Source organism: Crocuta crocuta, unplaced genomic scaffold, assembly GCF_008692635.1.
Source record: "Crocuta crocuta isolate KB4526 unplaced genomic scaffold, BGI_CrCroc_1.0 scaffold83, whole genome shotgun sequence".
In the NCBI taxonomy this organism is placed as follows: domain Eukaryota; kingdom Metazoa; phylum Chordata; class Mammalia; order Carnivora; family Hyaenidae; genus Crocuta; species Crocuta crocuta.
In genome coordinates this window covers 1,312,927-1,336,754 of record NW_027529638.1, presented here as the reverse complement: position 1 = coordinate 1,336,754, position 23,828 = coordinate 1,312,927, and the positions used below count along the sequence as shown (strand labels likewise).

The following is a 23,828-nucleotide window of genomic DNA, read 5'->3' as shown; positions in this document are numbered from 1 at the left end:
GATCCTGTAGTTGTTAGTTTTTCTTATTTTTCTTTTCTTTGTGGAAGGAAATAAAAAATTAGGCACCAACAGGAACAGAACAAAAAGAAAATAATATCCAAGGAAAAGCAAAAGGCTAAGGGTAATATATTTGCCATCTAACAACAGACTTCCCCGCTTCTGAATTTTTTTTCATAAAACACTAACAAAACCATACATTTGAATCTTGATTCTCTGAGAAAGGAGACAGGAATCAAGGGACTTTTTGGTTGAGACTACACTCAAAGAGCATACAAGTACTTCTATCCTGGTGGTTTGGAGCCCCTAAGGGCTAATAAAGACCTTTGAACTCATTATAATCAGATTTATTAGTGACTTTAAAAACTATTTGAATCCAGAATTGTGATCTGAATCTCACAATAGATTCCAATTCTGTAGTAAAGGAATTGGGCAGGATGAGGCAGAGAGAATTTTAAGGTGAAAATTTATTTAGAGAGTTGCAACTCTTGTTGAGATTTCTGTTTGTCAGCGTGGTAACTCTCTATTTGGTAAGCTGAATGGTGTTTCCCAGAATTCCCTTTCTTGAACGTTTCTGGTTAAGATTGGCCACTGGCAAAACTGCATAGGCATAAGTGAAGGGGTGGTCATCGTTATTCTTGGAAGATTAAAGTAGATCATCCAAGGTTTTGTGGATCTGCTGACTCACCTTTTTGATCTGGGCAACAACTGAGTTCCCATGGAATTTCTTCCTTGCACTTCTCCACATCCTGGCCTGTGTGAGATGGTCATGGATTCTGATGAGATGTATATAGTTCTAGCTTGTTCCTTGGGTCTCCAAGTGTCACTGCTTTCCCACACATTCCCTTCCAATTGCCTGTCTAGTGACTTCACCATCAACACCAGGTAAAGAAGAAACAGCTGAACCAAGACTGTTTTACCAGCTTCTACAATCATGTTAGGTTGCATCAATCTGTGGCTCTCTTATTCTACATCATTCCTCATGATTCTGAATGAATGTTGGCTGATATGGACTGTTGTCCCTAAGTGTTTTGATATATGCCTAGTTCTACTATATATTAAGATCAATTCTCTTACACTGTCACACTCTATTTTACAATTATATTGCTGAACTTTCCTTATTAAGATACACATCGCTTAGAATTTTTTGATCCTTCATCAAAAAGAATAAAAATGATTCATATTAATAATTCAGTAGTGTCTTCATCACCTAATAATCCTCTACTCCCCTTTTCAGACAAAACATAGTTCTCCATTGTTCTATCTTTCCCATGACTAAAAGAGACATCAGAAGTGTCTCACATTCAGGGTTTCTTTTCTTCAGGTCCACTCAGAGAAGTGGACACTTGTTGCTATTGGTTCAATTGTTTATTTTAATTAGGATGATAAGTCTTATAATATGTGATCTTATATATTCACATTATTCACTAGGAAATTCCACACAAAATACAATAAATTTTTGCAGTTTAAGAAATTTACAGGCTAATAACTTACAACATTTTGATTTTGTCTTTTTTTCCTCCCCAAGTCAGTTCTTGTTTTAAGCTGTTGTCTCAAATTAATTAATGATAACATTTCCTTTTTTATTTATTAAATTGTATAGAGCGCATTGTTACTGTGATAATTAACTTCAAAAAATCTCTCCCTATTCCTGTATCAAAATTTCCTAGTTTAGATTTGACAGAAAGGAATAAGATTGTATGTTTGAAGAGTCATAAATTCTTTCCTATCCTAATATCCCCAGTCTAGTTTCATTTAGTTATAGAGATTCCAGAGGGTATTTAAAAGAAGCTAAGTAGTTTCTCAAGGTAACAACAAATGTCATTTCACAAGGAATCAGACAGTTTGTCATATTTGAAATAAATTTCAAGTGGCAAAAAATTGCAAACAGTCAACCATAAGCAGTGTGTAATTTATGGGCAATAGTCATAAACACAAAACTATCAGCATAAAATTTCTTATCCTCATTTCGCAGTAAGAGGATGTTAACAGCTGGCAATCTGTATTTGTTGGAAATTAAATATTACTAAATAAGGTTAAAGAAAAAAAAAAACCTGTTTCTGCATGATTAGATTCCCTTTTTAGCACACACTATTTAATTCCAAAGGTTCTGGACCTGTAATAAACTCAGTTGGTTTCTCATGTGTTAGCTATGCTTAAAAATACATTAGAGGTTAAAATATAATTCTCTAATTTCAATAGCATGCACATATGGCTTTTTTGGCTACTGGAATGATGCTAGGTGTTCAGTTGCATTTGCTTTTTATGTATGCATATCATTTTTTAAATTCACAAAATTCTTGTAGAAATATAGATGGATCCACACCGGAGAATGGTGATATCTTTTGTTGTCTTTTATTTTAATTTTTGATGAACATACACTCAGACTGTGTGATTGGAACAAAAAAATAAATATTTTGCAAAATGTTACATAGCATTTACTTAATCTTTATCAGTTATTCTGAATATGAGCCATATTTAAATTACTAGATAGAATTAGTCACACCTAGAAAAAGATCTCTCATGATGGAATAGCAACAGTGCTAGCAGTGATTATTGCTTTTCAAAGATACAGCTGAATAAAGCAATTCCTCTCTACTATATGCCATTATAGATTTTATGGAATATCTATTAGAAAGGTTAAAGGCTGACTCCTCCATAACTTAAAATTTGACAGTGCAGGTTTGTGACCTTCAAAAGATGAATTTTAATGACCCTGAAATCTCTCTTAGATAAATGGAAATATATCCACATGCATGAGAAACAAGGATACAATAAAGAGCCTGACAAGCTAAATAAAACAGAGAAGAGAGGTAGTTTTAACAGAACAACCATGTTAGTCTTTTGTTTTCTCTAGGAGGCAGTGTGATGCCAGCTAATCACATGGGCATAACAGAAGGTACTGTGGGCAGGAATATCAATGAGCTTGATTCTTCTCACCTTCAGGAAGTGGAGCAGGCTCTACTGGAGCAAAAGAAATCACCTTCTTGGGAAGACAGTGATACATTCTGCCCCCTTTCTCTTGTCCCAGAGCACCAGATAAGCAAGAGTTGACTCGTTCTGCCTGTTCAGATCTTTGACTTTACAACTGGAAACTCCACTACCAATGGAGCCAACTGCTACCACAACCCCAAGGAAAAGTTTTTGACCAAGCAGAACAAATGTTTCTTTGACTCAGCATGTATGATGGCGTCAGCGTTGCTCCACCTCTGTTAAGACAAGTTTAAATCAGGCAGGCCGACCATAGGGATTATTGGCCTCAACATAAACCCTGATATTTCTCCAATGTTTTTCCTTTGTTTCTTCAACAGCAGAAGAATGGCCCCCTTTGCTAAGTGCCCCAGCAAAAGTTCAGTTAAATAGACAAGTTTTGCCAATACCAGCATAGCACAGAACAGCAGCACACCTCTGACACAGGAGTCCCAGAAACACTAAGAGGAACCAGGTAGGGCGGGGCATAGGATTTCCAGTCCTTTGGGGCTTAAGGAACAGTTCCAATGAATAACTAAAAAAAGAGTTTTTAGGATAATGTTAAATAGGATGGAATATGATGCCCTTCAGAATTGCCATGTTGGGTGTCTGTAAATGAAAGAACACCAAAGGGGAAGAAACCCCCAGACATTGGTGTTTGCTCTTTTTTTTGTAGTGTATTCTTCTGTATCTGATTATTCATTGTAAGTCTCTGTCAAAAATATTGAGGGCTCTGTGTTTCTGTACGTATGATGGAGAAAGGGCAGGAGGAAAGGAGTTGACTGTGTGATTTGTAAAAGATAAATAATTTGTCTATGGTATTAAGGCTAAATTGACATTCAGAGGGAAAAGATCAATGACTTAAGTATTCTTCATATTGCCTTGTACATGATAGTTCAATTCAGTAAAGCAAACAAAATAAAACAAACAGAACGGCTCCTTCTTATGGATTTATATGGGCTCATAGTATTTGAGGTTGGAACTAATCTTCCCTCATTGTATTCACTCATTTAATAAACACTTACTGAGACCCTATACTGCACCAGTTAGTGATATAGGTACTATTCTGCCATTGACAAATCAAAGTCTCTTCCCTCAATGGAGCTTCCTTTCCACTGTGGGCAATGGAGAGAGGAGACAAAAAAGAAAAATTTAAAAATGATTTATCAAATGGTGATGCATGCTATGGGGCAAAATGAGGAAGAATGATGACAATAGCAGGGAGGGGAGAAATGGATTGTGATTTTTAAATATATTTCTCAAGAAAGGCCTTGCTGAGATGGTAGCATTGGAACAAAGATTTGAAGGAGTTGAGAGGATAAACCATGTGTATATCTTGAGTATGTAGCTGGAGAGAATATTGACTATAAAAATACAATAGGAGTATGCTCAGGGTGATTAAGGAACATGAAAGAGGCACATTACTGGAAAGAACAATGGTAAAGTTGGAGAATATGGGTAAGAAATAAACACCATGATTGCTCTGAGATAAGAAGATATTGAAACAGAAAGGTATATGAGCAAAAGAGAGATAAGATCTGACTTAGATTTTTAAACTATTGCTCTGTTATTCTTTGAAAACAGTCTAGGGAGCAGGCACAGAAATAGGTAGAAACACAGGAGGCACATCAGTTCTTAATTTAGGTGAGAGATGATATAATGTTAAACGAGGTGGTGGCAGTGAAGGTGGTGAGAAGTGATATGATTTTGCTCATATTTGAAAAAATTATACCAACTTAATGGATTATATGTGGGATATGAGTAAATGAGAGACATTAAAGACAACCCCAACATTTTTAACCTGAGCACTTGGAAAGATGGAGTTGCATTTATTGATTTAGGGACAACCACAGAAAAATGGGTTGGGGTAGATATTAGTTTTGGACATGGGAAATTTAGAATGACAATTAGACATTCAGTGGTAGATGGTGAGTAGACAGCAGGACCTATAAGTCAGGAGTTTAGAGTTGTGTATATTGGAGGGACAGATTGGGCTTCTTATATAGAGAGAATATTTAAAGTTTTGAGACTTAAGGAAAAATGGACACTTTTCCCTGATTCCATTATAATTAAGTATGTCGCATAATGGTTGAAAACAAACATTTTACTTTCTGAGATTAAAGCAAACTAAGATTTCTTTAATTGTCTCTGGTCCTGAAAATAATAAAATTTTGAATATTGCTCACAAACCTGGACTTCATAACAAAAAGAAATGATCCTTGAATTATAATATACTGATACCTGAAAATATGCATGCTTCTTATTTTGGAGAATTGGAAATTCAGTTGTAGAAAGTTGTTATCTTCCAGCCAAGATAACAGACTAATGTAAACTTAATCCTTGTCATAATTTTTGGCCTTTTTTTAACCCTTTTAAATCTCTCTCATATTTTTATTTGGTAAATCAGTTCTGATGTGTGACTCCCTTGCACCCCCACTTTTCTTTTTCAAAATGGCATCCCCTGAGGAGTCAATCTAGATAGAGAAGAAGTCCAAATTGAGGCCAGGCCAGGCACTGGTTCCCNTTTTCTTTTTCAAAATGGCATCCCCTGAGGAGTCAATCTAGATAGAGAAGAAGTCCAAATTGAGGCCAGGCACTGGTTCCGAGTCCTGGCTCCCTGATAGAAATACCTGGGGAGATGAAACACCTACCTTCATGCAGGTACCGTGCCAAACCAATTATACCAGATTTCCTTGGACATCAGGCTCATATATCTGTTTAATAAAAATCCATAGGTTATTTCAGAGTGTAGCTAATGTTGGGAATTATTGATTGGAAGGTTGCAGAGATGAGAAAGAATGAGAATGAGAGAGAGAAAGAAGGACAGAAGAGCACGAGTGTTGTTCCCAAAAGCTAACTGAAGAAATTGAAGGAGGGAGTTATCAGTTGTATCAAGTGCTACTGATAGGCCAAGTAAATTAAGTACTAAAACTTGTTCATTCAATTTAGCAATTTGGCTGTCATTTGTAAATGTGCAAAAGATGTTTCAGTGGCTTAAAAGAAAATGGAATTTTCCTTTGCTATTCAAAAGCTTTTAGTATGATGTAATCTTTATTTTAGCTGTGTTGTCCTTGGTTATCAGAAAGGGGAGGGGTAGAGGGGGCAGGTGAAATAGGAAAGGAGATGAAGAGGTACAAACTACCCACTGCAAAATAAGTAAGTCATGGGGATGTAATGCACAGCACAGGGAATGTAGTCAATAACACTGTAATGACTTTGTATGGTGACAGATGGTAACTAGACTTATCACGGGAATTGTTTCATAATGTTTAAAAATATTGAATCACTATGAGGTACACCTGAAACCAATAGGATACTGTATGTCAATTATATTTCAATAAAATAAAAGGAGAAAAAGGAGGCAGGAGCGTTAGAAAAAGACAACCTATTCGAGGACTTTTTCTCTAAAGGAGCGAGAAGAGGAATAGTCGCTGGTGAGACTGTGGGATTAAGAAAGATTTTTTTTTTTTTCCAAATGGGATGCCTCATGTTTAAATGTATTTAGGGATGATTCTGTACATAGAGTGAACAAATTGCTGATAAAGGGATAAAAGAGGTGAATTACTGAAACATTGGCCCGGAATCCATGAAACGGATACAGCAATTGGATCTAGCAAATGAATGGTGGGTTTGGCCTCAAAATAGTAGTATAAAGATTAATTTCTAGAGGAGGGAAAATAGAAAATATGAATAAGGATGCAACTAGGTTGGTAATTCTACAGAAATAAGTTCCATCTGATTCTCCATGAAATATGAAAGAGATCATCAAGTTAAGGTGATAAGAAGGAACAGATGTTAATGGTTTACAGAAGAGAAGTTGTCCTGGAAGACTTCTTGACATGGGAGCATATTCATTGTCTAAAACGTAGATTTTCAGATTTCACCCTATATCTACCGAATCAGAATCTGTTTTTAACAAGGTACTCAAGTGATTTATAATAAGATTAAAGTTTGAGAGGCACTGATCTCGAAAAAAGAGTGGGAGGGTTAAAGGGCTAGGAAAATATGATAGGACAGCTGTTGAATAGTCAGGGTTCACCTGAGGTTAATAATCATGAATATAAAGCACGACCAATTTGCATGGTTATGAGTTTTCATCCAAATGGTTCACCAACGTGGGTGCAGGTAAAAAAAGCAAAAGGTTTGCTTTAACCAGAGTTGATTTTGTTAGGAGAGGGCAGAGTGATAAATAAACAGGAGAGTTTATGGTAATTTCAAGCGAGTGATGATTATGATAATCAGGGATTTAAGGTTTGGTAATGTAGGAAATAAAGACAAGAAACCTTTATAACGACAAGAGGACCAGTGAAAAGGGAAGGTCATGGTGTTGCTGTTCCCAGTTCTGGAGGTTAAAAGACTGTTGGAGCTGGAGTACTCAATGGAGTAAGCTAGAAGTTTTTTCTCACCTCTTGATAATTATCACTGAATGCTAAGGATTTTACTTGACACAATTGCTTACTTTTCCTTTGTTTTTTAAAATCATTCCTATTGTACTGGATATTACTCATTTTCTTATCACATAGAGGTTCCCCCTCCTTTAAGGGTAGTTGTATATCTCAAAGTATTATTTTTGTTTGCATTTCCCATGGCTTTTTCTCTTGTACTCTCAGTGCAATGTCATATCTTTAATTTGACTCCAATAGGAATTATTCAATCTTTTGGAAAACTGGGGCGGGGGGGGGGGGTACTTACTGAGGGCCAGAGAGAAGATTGCAGTTCATACCTGAAAAGATTATGGTCAATTTCCTGAAGCCATACCAGATTTAGGTTTGAAATGAAAGAAGAAGAGGCTAAGTGAAATGGAGAAGTTCTGAAAGAAGGACCTTTAATTAAAAATAACAGGTAGCTTGTGAGCAGAATGTCTCAGCTTTAACTTCTGTCTCTGATTACATTTCAGAAAACACCATCAACTACCAACTATTACATTTATAAAGCATGGAGTTTGAAATATGGACCATCAGAGTATTAGAGGCTGGATAACCTGTCCACTTTCACCAGACATGTTAAACAGGTAAGAAATTTTATTCAAAACTACTGAAATAGGAGTAAAGATTGTTGCTATAAAGGAGAGAGATTGAACTCACCTCTGCTGAAATAAGAGAGTTTTAAGCACTGAAGTGAGCTGGTAAAATGTACTGAAAGACACTAGGAGAAAGTTTGGTCAATGTGGTTAGGACATCCATGTTTAATAACTGGCACTTACTGAAGTTAGGAGCCTCCTCTCTTGCAGACACTGGGAAATAGAGGCACTATCTTTCTTGATGATTATATTTTAAGGAGATGACTCCAGGCCTCAAGAAAGACCTTCTTAAGTTGTAAAATTAGCAAGAGGCTGGAAGAAGATTTACCTCTCAAAGGAGTAGAGAAAGAATTGACAGTTGTAAATTTTCTGAGAAAAGGAAGATCAGAAGTTTATAGTTAGGATGAAGTTTAGGCCACCTTAGGAATGAGGAAGGTTAAAGCCATCTTGCTCACACCCTTCCCTTCAAAGCCTATTGCCTGTAGACAAACTACTGTAACAGAAATGAGACATGTACAAGCCATCTAACAAAAAAACAGGGAAATTGTACATCTTGGGTGTTGGTGGCATAAAGGGAAAGATTTGTTTCTGGACTGAAGTTGGACAGACAGAATCAGCTGAAAAATTTCTCAAGAACTCAGTGATAACATAACACTCATATTAGTCTCCATTTCACATTCTAATCTATACATCATTGTAATAGGCACTTGTAATGTTTTCATTATTTAGTACATAAAGTAAGATATATTTCATATTAACAATTAGCACAAAGTAAACAAACAAACATAATAAAATGAACATGTCTAAAGTTTTCTGTTACAACTTCTTTTACAAAATGGCAAAATGGCAGAAGGGTTTGCTCTGGAGTACTGTTTATATTTATGAAAGTTCTTCACTTTAAGTTTGTGAGTTAAAGTTTCTGCGTGATAATTTTGGCACTACACTTGATGGAATTCAAAATTCAAAACAAAACCCCAAATCAGTCTTAACTCATAAATTCTATATCCATACCTATTCATTTTTTAATGATTTACTAGGTCATTATCAACACTGTTTTGCCTTGACCATATATTTATTATATCATATATTTATATGTACTATTATGGTTCTAGTTTATATTAATATTTTAGGTTGTATAAAGTGATAATATTTGTATATATTATTACATATACTACATATTCATATGTACTTTTATTTACTGTTTGAGCAATGATGTCAACATGTGATAAATGTGAGAAATTTGTTTGGTGCTGTCTTGGTGTTATGCTAGGATTCTGACTTGTTGAAGCAGATGTACCCAACTTAATGCAATACAACTTGCTCTGACCTATTAGGCAAGAAGCCGGTGTGCCTTGTGCACTGTCATGGCACCTCAAATAGCAGAGTGCCCAAACATAGTCCTTTAGAAATATTGCTAAATGTAGGTATATATTTTGTCTGCCAAACAATTTTTTACTTACTTACCAAGAAAAAATGATGTATGTGCTGTGTTGAAAGTGATATTATAGGGGTGCTTGGATGGCTCAGTTGGTAAAGTGTCCAACTTCGGCTCAGGTCATGATCTCATGGTTTATGAGTTTGAGCCCCATGTCCAGCTCTGTGCTGACAGCTTAGAGCCTGAAGCCTGCTTTGGATTCTGTGTCTCCTTCTCTCTCTGCCGCTTCCCCACTCACATTCTGTCTCTCTCTGTCTCTCAAAAATAAATAAATGTAAAAAAAAAAGATATTATAAAATAGTTGTTAAAAAACTTGAATTATTTTAAAATTTATTAAATGAGTTCAGCATTTTGGAAATCGCTTCCCTTCTCTTTTCTTCCTTCTTTTCTCTTTTCATTTCTTTCCTTTCCTTTCTTTTCCTTTAATAGAAATGCAAAGATTGTTAGATAAGCAAATTGTAGGAATGGTAGCTTCCATTTATTATTCACTTAATTTTACTTGTTCTTTGCTAAGTGCTTTTTAAAAACCTCACTGAATTTTTAAAAGACTTTCCAAAATAAATATTAGCATTTTATTTTACAGGTGAAAAAACTGAGGATCTTAGAGCATATATACATAACAAGGTCAAGCAAGGTCAAATGGATGGCTAGTCATGATTTGAAAGCAGAGATATATGACTGCAAAGTTCATGAACATATTACTATTTCCTAATGCCTCACATAGACCCAGTTATAGACAGGCACTTCCTATTTAGATTCAGATGTAACTCCAAAATGTGGCCAAACCTACAAGGAACTTAATAATATCAGCTCATAATGCTGAAAATCAGTATATGTCTCAAACACTGCCATTTAGAATCTTGGTTATGTCCTAAGTAGATAAAATTTGTGTTTTTTAAATTATTTTATTAAAATTTTTTAAAACATTTATTCATTTTAGAGAGACAGAGTACGAGCAGAGGAGAGACAGAGAGAGAGGGGGACATAGAATCCAAAGCAGGCTCCGGGCTCTGAGCTGTCAACACAGAGCCTGACATGGGGCTTGAACTCATAGACCCCAAGATCATGACCTGAGCTAAAATCAGACACTTAACTGACTAAGCCACCCAGACACTCCAGATAAAATTTGGTTTTGATGTCTTCTACACAATTGTAATTGTTTTCACTGAGAATATTTTTAAATGCTAATATCAAATAGTAATGAAAGGCATTCAGGAAAATGTTGAAGAAAGTTCTAGAAATGAAACTATATCTCCTTTTCATTTAGCTTAAGTGTCTGTTTTTAAAATATCTAGCACTTTCCAATCTTTTCCTTAACCTCAGCAGTTACTTTTTCAATTATCGTCATTTTTGGCATGTTGATTAAATCAGCATTCATTGCTTCTAATGCTAAGAATAAAGTGGATGGAGAAAGGAAAATTAAGAGAAAGAATGAAAATAATAGAATTGAAAAGCAAAGTCACTATATACTATTTAACGTCTGTGATAAAAATTAACCATTTCAAATATTGACAGAACAAACGGCTTAAGAGGAAAAACACCTTTTATCTAATATTGCAGAAATCTTGAATCTAGTTTTAAGAGATGAGATGTAATTTAAAATGTGGGTTAATTTAAACAAAAACTGCCTAGAGAAGGATTTTAGTAGCTTGAAAGCCTGGCTGAGACGAATCTTATTAGGAAGACAAAAACGTTTGCCAGAAAGGACTTTGTAAAGCCAAAATCAAAATACCTTTCAAGATCAATCAGAAACAAAAGTGTTTCTGAGCCTGTGCCAAAATTAATTCCAGTCTGAGCACATACAATGCTGTAGCAATTTTAATGATGCTACTTTAAGATGAAAACTCAGAGATATTTGGTGTCGAGCAAATTACCATGAGTATTTAAATGCTTAAAATTCTAACATAGACTAAAAGGTTTAGTAGTAAATGAAAATGAACCAAATAATGGATTGTTTGTCAAAGATCAAAAACCTACACAAAAGCAAACAGACAATAAAATGTAGACCCTTCTTTTGTCTGCTATTGTCAGAGGAAGAGCTCTTCTACCTAAATGAAATATACAGATAATTGACATTTACCCCATTGAGTGCAGCAATTACTTTAACTACTTTTGATGTATATCACTCTAAAATGAGTTACATACTTCTATGCCTTATTAAACAAGAAGAATTGAATATAGTCTCACCGTTCTTTGATGACCTGCAGTCAGGCAGATAAATGTAATAGAAAAAATACAGGCATGATGTTTAGACAGAATTAATATCAGTTTCCTCCAATTAATGACTTTGTGACCTTGGATAGGGTACTCTCTGACCTCTCAATTATTTCTATAATTTGAGATAAAAATATGTGTCCTCTAAGACTATTGTGAGGATTAAAATATTAAGATATTTAGATTGTTGGTATATAGTAGATACTAAAAAAAGTTAGTGATCATTTTACCATGACATAATCTACATTAGGTTATTACAATTGTTGCAAGAGAATAATTGCATTCTAGAGACTGCCACAAGAGCATGCATAGAAAAGGATCTGAAGTAAATGGCCCGTATATGAAGGAATGCATTATTTACATATTAAAAGGGGACCTGGGGCAAAGAATAGTGCAAAACTTAAGGAAACAGAATTAATGAAATTGGGTAAAAGCGGAGAGGGAACATGAAATTAACACGGTGAATAAAAGATGTTTATATATTTTAAAATGGATTATATAAAAAATGATAAAGATGTTTATATTTTGAGAACTAAATCTTCTCTTTCCATACCTCAGTAAAATTTGCCACAAACATACAAATACCATGCAAGTATGTTGTAGATACTTTTGTGTAATATGTGTGTGGAAGCACCTAGTTATGTCTAGCATGTCCCCAGATCTTGACACTCTAGGCTCTAAAACTGCAACACCTATGAGAAAAAAACATCCATTTTCTACAATTGCACAAGAGATACCGCCTTTACTCAGCAGGTCCCTTGCTTTTGTCCATGTTTAAATTTTTTGGCAGATAATGTCACAAATTCCAGTGTGTTGTGATAATTGTTTCAACAAAATCCTTTGTCCTATTTTTCACTTTTTGGCTAGTTTTGGTGACTTTGGAGAATAGAAGCAAAGCAAAGACCTTTAATGCCAATCATTAAGTAGTCTGATATCATAGGGGTGCCTGGGTAGCTCAGTTGGTTAAGTGTCCAACTTCGGTTCAGGTCATGATCTCATAGTTCATGGGTTTTGAGCTCTGTGGCGGGCTCTGTTCTGAGAGCTCAGAGCCTACAACTGGCTTCGGATTCTGTTTCTCCCTCTCTCTCTGCCCCTCCCTCTGCTCATGATCAATCTCTCTTTCTCTCAAAAATTAATAAACATAAAAAATAAAATTAAGTCTGACATCATTAATTTCCACAGATTAAAACAGTAGTAATAGAAGAACTCTTATTTTATTCCTTAGAGTTGCATAGCTAATTTTATTTGGAATTCTCTTTCTTTTCTATAAAAGATGAATAAGTTACAATTGAGGAGAAAAAATCAAAGCAAGAGAGCCCAAAACTTGAAATCAGATCCAGCATATTCTGCAAGTTTTTATATCAGTGGTTTAATTTTTCTGTCAATGGTCACAAACATATTATCTTCAGCACAGTAATTCCACAGCAAATTATGGTGTGTGTATATATACATATACACAGACACAAATATATATATAAACACACATAGTGTACATAATATCTACTATAAATACTACATATTTATTTTTACCATATATTTATTATATTATTTATATGTACTATTATGGTTCTAGTTTATATTAATATTTTAGGTTGTATAAAGTGATAATATTTGTATATACTATTATATATACTATATATTCATGTGTACTACAAATATAGGAATATAATGACAAATTCCTATATATAGCAAACTTAGAGTAATAAAAGAAAAAATCAGGTCAAATGTCTAATGGAACCCTAATAATATTTAAAAGAAACTGGCAATGGGAGAATCATGAAAATGTGCAAAACCAAAAAATAAGCAAGATTCTTTAAGGGAAATGACTTTAAGAGAAGAACAAAGGTCACTGATTATGTGTGCAAGTTTTATTTTCTTTTATATGTTGGCTGATTTTAAAGGGAAATTCCAAATTTTAAGATGAATCTTACTGGGCTGCTAAATCCATGGAGGACAAAGTTAATGACATTTTCAGTTTTCCTAATTACTTTATAATTATGTTTTCAATAAAGTGCAGTTAATCAAGATTTATGCTAATTGGATAGAAAAGAAGAACTTCAACCCTTTCCAAATGATCAATGTAATAATCAAACTATATATAAATCCTGTATTGTATGATGACCCATTTTATAATTTTATTTAATAAGACTTTTTTTTTTACATATTATTAATACTATTCTATTCATTTGCTTGATAGAGATGACTAAACTGCTCTTTCTAAGCATTATATAGAAATTGAAGGAGTTGCTTCTTAAGAAACCCTCTGTTAATTATGGCTTGTCTAAGAATGAGCACTGTGTCCAAGTGGGAATGTGTTGTTTCGAGAGTGTTTTACTTGCAAAAGCACATTGTCAAAGAGCTAATTAGAATGAGAACATGCTATGGGAAGGAGCTAATGGGATAAAGCTTTCAAAATCAATCCAAAGTGAATTATTAATTTATATTAACTAATCAAGTCAAGGAAATACATTCCCATTGTTGGCATCTTAAGGATACTGGTAGGAAGTCACAGCATCAGAATTTAGGTCATAGTTATAAATTCTCTACCACTAAGTCTCAACATATGCTATATATGAAACACACACATATTGTGCTGTTATTGCCCTCAGTATTCAGGTATCTTTCAGAGCAATTGTAGTAAGATAAAAAAAAAAATTGCTTTACATTCATTTATTCAGTCTTAATGCTCTATAATTTTTGTGTGTGATGTAAGATTCTGACCTTATTTTATCATATCTGCCTGGACAACTTCCTGTAAACTATGTTATAGGTGGTTCTACTGGCTATAAACTCTATCAGGTTTTTTTTCTCCCCTGAGAAAGTCTGTTTCCTCTTCATATATAAGGATAATTTTTTCTGGCTATAGAATTCTGGTTTGGTAGGGTTTTTTCTTTAAGGATTGTAAAGATTTCACTCTGTTGTCTACTTTTTTGCATGGTTTCTAATGAAAAATCTGTTGTAATTTTTACCTTTTTTCTATTGTATAAGAGGTGTCCTCCCTAACCCCAGCCCACACAGATTGCCTTAAAAAAATTTTTTTTCTGTTACAGTTTGCGTATGATATGCCTAGTTTGTTTGTTGTGCTAGTACTTATTTTCTCTGATGTTCTCTGTGGTTTGGTGTCTGTGGGGTGACTTGGGTGCATAGTTAGGTGTCTGTCACTAATTTTGGAAATTTTAAAGCCATTATATTTTTCAAATACTTATATTGCTCTGTTCTCTTTCCTTTCCTTCTGATATTACAATTACACACGTGCTATGCTGTTTAATATATCATAGGACAGGTATGCTTTGTTTCTGTTTTTCTGACTCTTTTATTTTCCTCTCTGCATCTCAATTTGTATAATTTCTATTGCTCTATTTTCAAGTATACTTATACTTTCTTTTTTAAAAGTTTATTTATTTTTGAGATGCAGAGAAAATGGAGAGGCAGAGAGAAGGAAGAAAGAGAATCCTAAGCAGGCTCTGCACTGTCAGGGCAGACCCCAGTGTGGAACTCACAAACCATGGGATCATTAACATGAGCTGATACAAAAGGTCAGATGATTAACCAATTGAGCCACCGAGGTGCCCCAAATCAACTTATAGTTTCTTTGGCTGTATGAGTCTCCTACTGAGCCCATCAAAGGTATTTTTCATTTCTGGTTACTATTTGTGTGTGTGTGTGTGTGTGTGTGTGTGTGTTTATAAACAGTATATGTTTATACTATATTTTTATACTACATATGTATGTATATGTATATATAAATATATATTGTTTCTTTATTCAAGTTTAGGTGAGATACAATGTTATACTAGTTTCAGGTGTATAACATAGTGATTCAACAAGTTTATATTTATGTAATGCTCACTGTAAATGCAGCTACCATCTGTCAGAATACCATACAATTGCAATACCATTCACTATATTCCCTATTCTTTACCTTTTATTGCCATGACTTAATTCCATAACTGGAAGCCTGTATTTCCCACTCCTCCTCACCCATTTTGCCCATCCCTCACCCCCTCCACTATGTTTTTGTATTTATGGTTCTTTTTCTGCCTTTTGTTTGTTTGTTCATTTGTCCTATTTAAGAAAAAATCATGTTTACTTATTTTTGATAGCAAGAGACTGAGCACAAAACAGGGGAGGGGCAGAGAGAGAGGGAGACACAAAATCTGAAGCAGGCTCTAGGCTCTGAGCTGTCAGGGACCTAAACCCAAAACCATGAAATCATTACCTAAGCCCAAGTTGGATGCTTAACTGACTGAGCCACCCAGGTGCCCCATTTGTCTTTTTTTTAGATTCCACATAAGTGAAATCATATGGTATTGGACTTTCTCTGTTACTGTGTTTTTAATTTCTAGTATTTCTGTTTGATTATTTCTAATAGTTTCCATCTTTGTGTTGAAATAACCTATCTGGTCTAGCACATTTGAACGTCTTTTTCATTAAAGCCTTCAACATGTTAATTAATAGTTATCTTAAAATCTCTCTTATAATGTCAACATCCTGTTATATATGAATCTATTTATGATAATTGCCTTGTGTTTTCAGACTGTTTCTCCCCTTGCCTTTTGCAATCCTGTGTAATATTTTGTTGAAAGCTGGGCATGTTTTAGGGCAATAGATACTAAGATAACAGCCCTGTAAAGTGAGCACTAGTTAATCTAGTCAGAAGTTGTGCTGTGTTTGAAGTATATTGTTGCTGTGGAGCACTATAAAGAAGGCTCAGATTCCTCTAATGATCTTGTGTTTTTTCTTTTCTTGGCTTCAGGTCTCGCTGATCTGAGATGCTCCTCAGAGAGAATCTGTCTCCTACAGATTTCCCAGCTGCAGTCCACTGGGACTAATACAGATGTGTTAGTATAGAGGTAGACTGCAGGTCAAGAAGCATATAGTAATGTGCTGAGTATGTCTCAGTCTTTGGGGTACACAGTGGGCCCGTGTCTTGGGTGCATGACCTTCACAGATGTATCTGTCCTTCCTCCATAGGTAGAGTGATTTTCTTCTCCCCATTTCCTTTTTCAGCTGTATTGCGTGTCCTCCAGTTCTGTCTTGGTTCTTGGGGTGCTCTTCTTTGCAGATTAAGATGATAATTCTTTAACTCTTTCTCTTAGATAACACAGTGTTATGAGCTGAAATATGTGTCCCCTCTCCCCCAATTCAAATTCATATGTCAAAGCCCTAAACTCCAGTATCAGAATGTGACTGTATTTGGACACTTGACCTTTAAAACACTGGTTAAGGGGCACCTGAGTGTCTCAGTTGTTTAAGCGGCTGACTTCAGCTCAGGTCATGATCTCGTGGTCCGTGGGTTCGAGCCCCACATCAGGCTCTGTGCTGACAGCACAGAGCCTGGAACCTGTTTCAGATTCTGTGTCTCCCTCTCTCTCTGCCCCTCCCCAGCTTGTGCTCTGTCTCTCTCTGTCTCAAAAATAAATAAATGTTAAAAAAAAATTAAAACACTGGTTAAGCTAAAAATCAGGCTCTTAAGGTGGGGCTTAATCCAATTTGACCAGTGCCCCATTATGAAGAGGAAATATGAACACACAAAGAGAAACCAAGGATACATGTATATAGAGAAAAGACCATGTGAGGACATAACAAAAAAGGTAGCCATCTATGAGCCAAGGAGAGAGGCTGCCAAAAGAACCATTTTTTCCTGATATTTTGGGTCAGAATTTTGGCCTCTAGAAGTGTGAGACAATAAACTTATTTTATTTTGTTTAAGCAGCCCGGTCTATGGTATTTTGTTATGGCAGCCATAATAAGCCAAAACCCAGGGAGACTGTGACTGGGTGGATATCTCATTCTCCAAATGAGACGGATTTTTGTATGTGTTCTCAGGTTCTATTCTTCCCCTACAGACTGACCTTTTGTTTGGTCAGGAAGAAGGTTTTTGGTGTCCATTCTCTATTCTCCCTAGATGAGCTTTCTCAGGATTCTTCATCGTCCTGTGAGAGCTGGATATTTATACCTGTGAAAGCCTATTAGAGTTCCTGAACAGAAAAACTATAAAAGAATGGGAATTTTCCTGTTATTGTATTCCCCAGGAGATTTGCACTCTGTTTCTAGCTCATAATCTCGAAATTTCTAGTGTAATGTTCGTATAAAATTGTATGGTGCCCAGTGGTTTCTTCCACAGGGAAGCAAATGCTTGGCACCTAGCTCTCCTTGCAAGTGTATTTCTTTGGGATGGACACTTGTGACCTCAATTATTTGATGGTTTTACACATGTACACACACACACAGTTTTTTTTTTTAATGTTTTTAGTAGAGAGAGAGAGAGAGAGAGAGAGAGCCAGCAGTGGGGGGTCAGAGAGATGGAGACAGAATCCGAAGCAGGCTCCAGGCTTCTAGCTGTCAGCACAGAGCCTGACGCGGGGCTCGAACTCACAAACTGCGAGATCATGACCTGAGCCGAAGTCGGATGCCTAACCGACTGAGCCACCCAGGTGCCCCCACACAAATCAGTTTTTGCATGTCCAGTTTTTTTTCTTGTAAGGATGGAAACTTCTTTTTTAGTTAATTACATCTCTAAGTTTAAATAGGAAGTCATGCTAGGATATCTTAAAACTTATAAATATTACATAAATAATGAAGCATAACTTACTGTCACAGACAAAGGATTCTATTTAAGTGGAGAGTAATACTGAAAGCTGAAATATGCATTGTCTGTGGTGAATATGTAATATTTTTTCAATGTCTGGATTCCACTTCTTATCATACCCAATTTCATTTAGAAAAATTTTCTTTTTCCCCCATGTCCACTAACCAATGGCATATTTCTTAGGCTAGACTAATATATTGTCACTTGTTGAAAATTGGACCATGAGCAGAAGGCAAATGGGAATTAAAACAGATAGATTTTCAGTCATGCCAAGGTTATAAAATTGACCATTATCATCTTGCTATGGGAATGATATTTTGTTTCTATTTTTTTTTTTTTTGATTCTTGAGATAGCTTAGTGTCTATAATTTTAAGTCTGATTTTCTAGCATTCATTGGATTCTGTTTTCCGAATATCTTTCCAGTAGAATTCACTTTGCTTGATTTGGGTAGAATGAGTTTCTGCTTCTTGAAATCAAATAATCCCAACTGATAATCATAATAGAAGATGCTGCTATATGGCTTATTAGATTGTAAATGCAAGTTTAGATTTTCAGTGCATTTGTTTATATATTTTACTTACCTCACTATAATGCTTGAATTTGTATAAGTTTGCGCTATCCTTAAAGCTTGTTTTTGGAGACAAGACATTAAGGAATTGCAATAATTAACCTGTGAAGTGGTTCAAGCACGGGCACACTCAGCAGGGGTGGCTGAAACTAGGACAGGTGTTGAGTAGTTCAGCCAAATGTACAGTTGGTTGGAACACAACAATCATCTGAGTTGATTGTGAGAGTTAGGTACACAGAAGCTGTTAACTATCCCTGTAGGAGTTCTCCTACTTTCTTAATCTGTCCTAGATATTTGACTCTATGAGCTACTGTTATCGCAAGGGTAGCACTGATGATGCACAATGGAAGATGGTTGTAATAACTCACACATGCAGCTAGTGAATAAGAGGCAGATATGTTTTATGCTAAGATAAATAGTTTTTACTATTTATACATATCATTTTTATATAAAGAAGAGTTTTCTAAAGGAAGCATTTAAACAAATGTTAGTATCAAAACAAAATACTCAGCTTACTTAAAATAGAGATTCAAAATGAAAAGAAAGAAGCAAAAACATGACTAATAGGCTAACAAATGACCTTGTTCATACTTATCATCTAACTGCATTGCAGCATAACTGGTCTAAAGTTTTCATTTTTCATTTGGTCATGTGTGTCTTGAATACAATACAATATATTTTATATTTGCATTTTCAACTCTAACACTGAGTCTGACATACACTAACTTCATAGTATAGTTTTAAAGAAGAGATACCTGAGTCATGCTAAAAACTAAAGAGAAATCAGTCAATCCATTATTGCCTTTGTACTTTATTTTTTATTAGTAAAGTTGTTGGAATAAAGTGTTAGAATAAGGAGAAATGAAAAATCACATCATTGGGCCTTCCATTCATATCTGGTCTGGGTCTTTAGTTGTTTACCTCTAAGAATTATGAAGGTAAAAAGAATATCTAGATAATTTAGTTAAAATGAATTTTGCCTAAATTAACTGACTTAAATGCAGTTTAAAAAGACATTATACTCGCCCTCCATATTGTCCATATCCTAACACCATATCTGAATATGTTACTTTATATGACAAAAGGGACTTTGCGTATGTGATTAAAATAGAGATCAGGATGCCTAGGTGGCTAAGTCACTTGAGTGTCTGACCCTTTTGATTTCAGCTCAGGTCATGATCTCATGGTTCATGGGATCAAACCCTATATGGGGCTCTGTGCTGACAGAGTGGTAGTTGCATGAGATTCTCTCTCTCTCTCTTTCTCTCTCAAAATAAATAAGCATTTAAAACAAAACAAAAATTAAAGATCTTCAAATCAGGGGATTATCCTTTCTTATCCAGTTGGGCCTAATGGAATCACAAATGTCAGTGTAAAAGGGAGACAGGAATACTGGAGAAGAAAAATATAAAGTGATGAAGGAAGCTGAGTCTGGAGTGATGTACTTTACAGATGGAGGAAGGGACCATGAGCCAGAGGGTTCTAGAATCCAGAAAAGGCAGAGAAATGAATTCTCCCTTAAGGCTTCCAAAAGGAATGTAGCTTTTTCTAATCTTTGATTTCAGCTCCATGAGAATAGTTTGGGATATATGAGCTTTAGGACTGTGTTATAATACACAGAGTTGTTTTGAGCCGTTAAGTCTGTGGTAATTTCTTATAGAAACAATAAGTAACTAATGAAGAAGTATCTATGATATGAATACTAGGCATTTTATAGTTTCTATTTAATATCCTCAACTGTGCAAAATAGCACTATTATTTACTTAAGATATTGAAATGAGATCAATATTTAGTTGTAAATTTATAATGACTATCTTTTTCTAATAGTAAACATAACAAACTTGAAGGTAAAATTATGCTAAATAACACTTTTGATGACCGGAATAATGATAGATCCTACAAGTTTCTCAAGGCAATATTGCTCATGCTATTCGAAGAAGTTGCATAGTAAATAATGTATGGAAAGTTAGATTGTTTGCAATTTTAGTCTTTGGCTCAATTTACTATTACATGAGACAATTTAAACACATTCAGTTTTTCTGATAAAAACTACAGAAAAGTATTCTATTTTCATGAGAAATTCTAAATTTAATGATATATAAGCAAATAATTACATCGTGTGATGTCTTTATTGACAGACACATGAATAAGTTAAATAGCAGAGGAGAAATGAAAATATTTACATTAACATAAAAAGACTCAAAATAATTTCCTGAAGGAGGTGATGTCCTTGTCTCTATGCTAATGAGGCTTTACTGGATGTCTCTAGTTCATAGTTTTTCCTCCTTAATTTTATCTAACTTTAGACATATGCACTTGGATGTTCCAAAAGGCCTCAAATTCACCTTGCCCAAAACTTAACTCCTCCTTTGTTGAAAGAAACCCACTTACCCAAATGTACTCCCTTGCTTTTTGAAGGACACCTATATTTACCCATTGTCTCAGACACTCTGTCTGGGAATCACATTTGATTTCCAAAGCATAATATACGCCTTAGTCTAGTTGGCTGCTATACCAAAAATATTATTGACAGGGTGGTTTGTAAACAACAGAAATTTATTTCTTACAGTTCTAGAAGCTGAGAAATCTAAGATCAAGGCACTGACATATTTAGTGTCTTGTGAGGCCCGGCTTTGTAGTTCAGAGTCAGCTTAGTCTTCTTCATCATAGTCTACCAACTGTGTCCTCACATTGTGAAAAGGTCAAAGAAGCTCTCTGGGGTCTCTTTTATAAAGAACATTAATCCTTTTCATAAGGGCTTTGCCTTCATGACCTAATCACCTCCCAAAGTCTTACCTCCATATATAATCACATTGGGCATTAGGATTTAACATGAATTTTGGGGAGTCCTAAACATTCAGCCTATAACAATGTACCATTTATGTTTATGGCTTCAAAAATATGTATCCCAATCCAGCGTTTTAATCTTAATTTCAGATATATATACCCTCTATTGCCTAAGTAGCGCCCTTAGATTTCCAGACCCCAACCACTCACCTTCAGTAATGTGGCTATAAATGTGCAAAAATTTCTGTCTCTTCATTTTTTTGAAGTTGTATTAGTGTTATTAGGAAATGTTTTAATGATGTTAGGATAATAGAGTCATTAAATGATCTTAGGATAATAGAAGCTAAGGAATTTCCTAGAAATTAGTCTTCCCAGTTTCCCCTCCTGAGAAAGTTGCATATAAAAAACGTAAGCAGAATTCAAATTAAATACCTACATTTTTTTTACAAAGCCAAGCTCAGTATAAAAGCTATTGTAAAGCTATATTAGGAAACGTGCCTTACATAGCAAGCCTCAGTATGTTCTCCTTCTACAGCAGCACTGCTCTCCTTTGCCCTTAGTCTTTTTAATGTATTAACTAAGAGAGAATTCTATCTGCCCATAAGCTAATTCTTGGGCACTGAAATTCCAGTAGGGTTTCTTGCCAGCCAAAGATCATTAGTTACTCTAGGAAACATCAAATGTAATAGAACACAAGCAAAAATGTTATGAAAAGAAGGAATGTGGAGGAAATAATCAATGTAGAGGGCAGAAATGAACTTAAGTTACATGATTAATGATGCCAAAGAAATGGAAGGTAGTGTGTCCCAGCAGCAAGGACAGTATATTAGAAGATGGAAATTCATATAATAAAAAAGAAATACTAGCAATGGAAAATGGAAAAACCAAAAATATAAGATTCAGGATTTATTCAACAAGTATTCAGTATTTATTGCTCTCTTATTATGGCACAGACTACTCTCAGCAATTGGAACATACCAGTGAACAAAAGAACTGAAGATGTCTATCTTCATGGAGTTTCTATTTTAGCATGGGAAGTCAGAGTATAAAATATACTTGAGAAATATGCAAGGAAACATAACTGAAAAAACAAAATCCATTGGACTGTGAGAGAGAAATAATAAGAAAATTAGAGAACCAATCTGTGAGTTTCAGTATCTAACAAATTCTAGTAAAATGCAAGAAGACAACATGGAGCTATAGAAAAAGTATAGCTCGGTGCCTCCAGGCAGTCGTACACCACCAGTCACGGATCGCCTGCTCCCTACCTCACACAGACAGGTTATCTGTCGCTTGCTTTGTGACTGCACACCACAACCAGCCCGGCCAAATTCACAAACTTGCTAGCTGTCTTGTGGTTTGAACTGTACATTCTCTAAAAAGGACCAAACCTTTTTTAAGTTTGTCCCTCTAAGGTATTGTCCCTCATTCCCATGGCACTATATAAAGTTTTCGTATCTTCCTCTCTGAGAATTTTATATATTTAACTTGTCCTGTTTAACTTATGTGTAGTTTTTATCTCCTGATTGGACACAGATTTCTATACCATTTTAAAGGCATATTCAGTCGTTCAAAATCTCAAATGAAAGCTTTTATTCTAGGACCTTTTACAATATGTAAATGAGGGCATAAACCAAGAGGAAAGAAAATTTGAACTTTAGAAAATAATGGATCCAGTCAGGGGCAAGATGAAGAGAATTTCCAGGACGGTAGTGAACAAAATCCTAAAATACATCAATTACAGCATGTCTGGAGAACATTAATCTAGAATGGAATAGCGGGACCAATGGTTCCAGGTCAGATATTTGAACAACAAAACCAAAATCTGTTATACTGACTTCTGTGTTTAAATGCATTAAGAAGAGTTAGAATTTAGTTCCAGGGCTGGAATAAGAATCAGTGACAGGCACATAGAATACTAAAGGAAAATGTAATTATTAACTCCAGCTAAAAGTAAAGAAATAATAACACTCTGTGGCTGAATTTTAAGCATTACGTATGTATTGCCAAATGCCAATATTAATTCAATCAAAATCCTGTAGATTTCGGGAGATGGGGACATGGGGACATGTCAGAATTGGAAGTTAGAGAGCGCTATATTCTCTTCCATAGCAGATATTGACTTAAAGTTAAAAATCAAGATAGCAGTAAAAACATGATTTTTAAAAATGAAGTAAAAAGAGCTAGTACATTTAAAAGACATTTATGCGACTTGGAGTTCGGTAAGGGTAGATTGAGAAGAGT

At 35.0% G+C, this 23,828-nt stretch overlaps 1 protein-coding gene across 2 annotated transcripts in view; it reads left to right on the top strand.

The window, feature by feature from the left end:
• Positions 1-23,828, top strand: part of LOC144230101 (uncharacterized) — a 272,386-nt gene that overhangs the window by 178,274 nt on the left and 70,284 nt on the right. For both annotated transcript variants that reach the window (XM_077762307.1, XM_077762306.1), the window contains one exon: positions 7,865-7,978. In XM_077762307.1, the coding sequence (XP_077618433.1) occupies positions 7,865-7,899 (35 nt within the window). In that variant the 3' untranslated portion in view covers positions 7,900-7,978. The remainder of the gene's footprint in view (positions 1-7,864; positions 7,979-23,828) is intronic.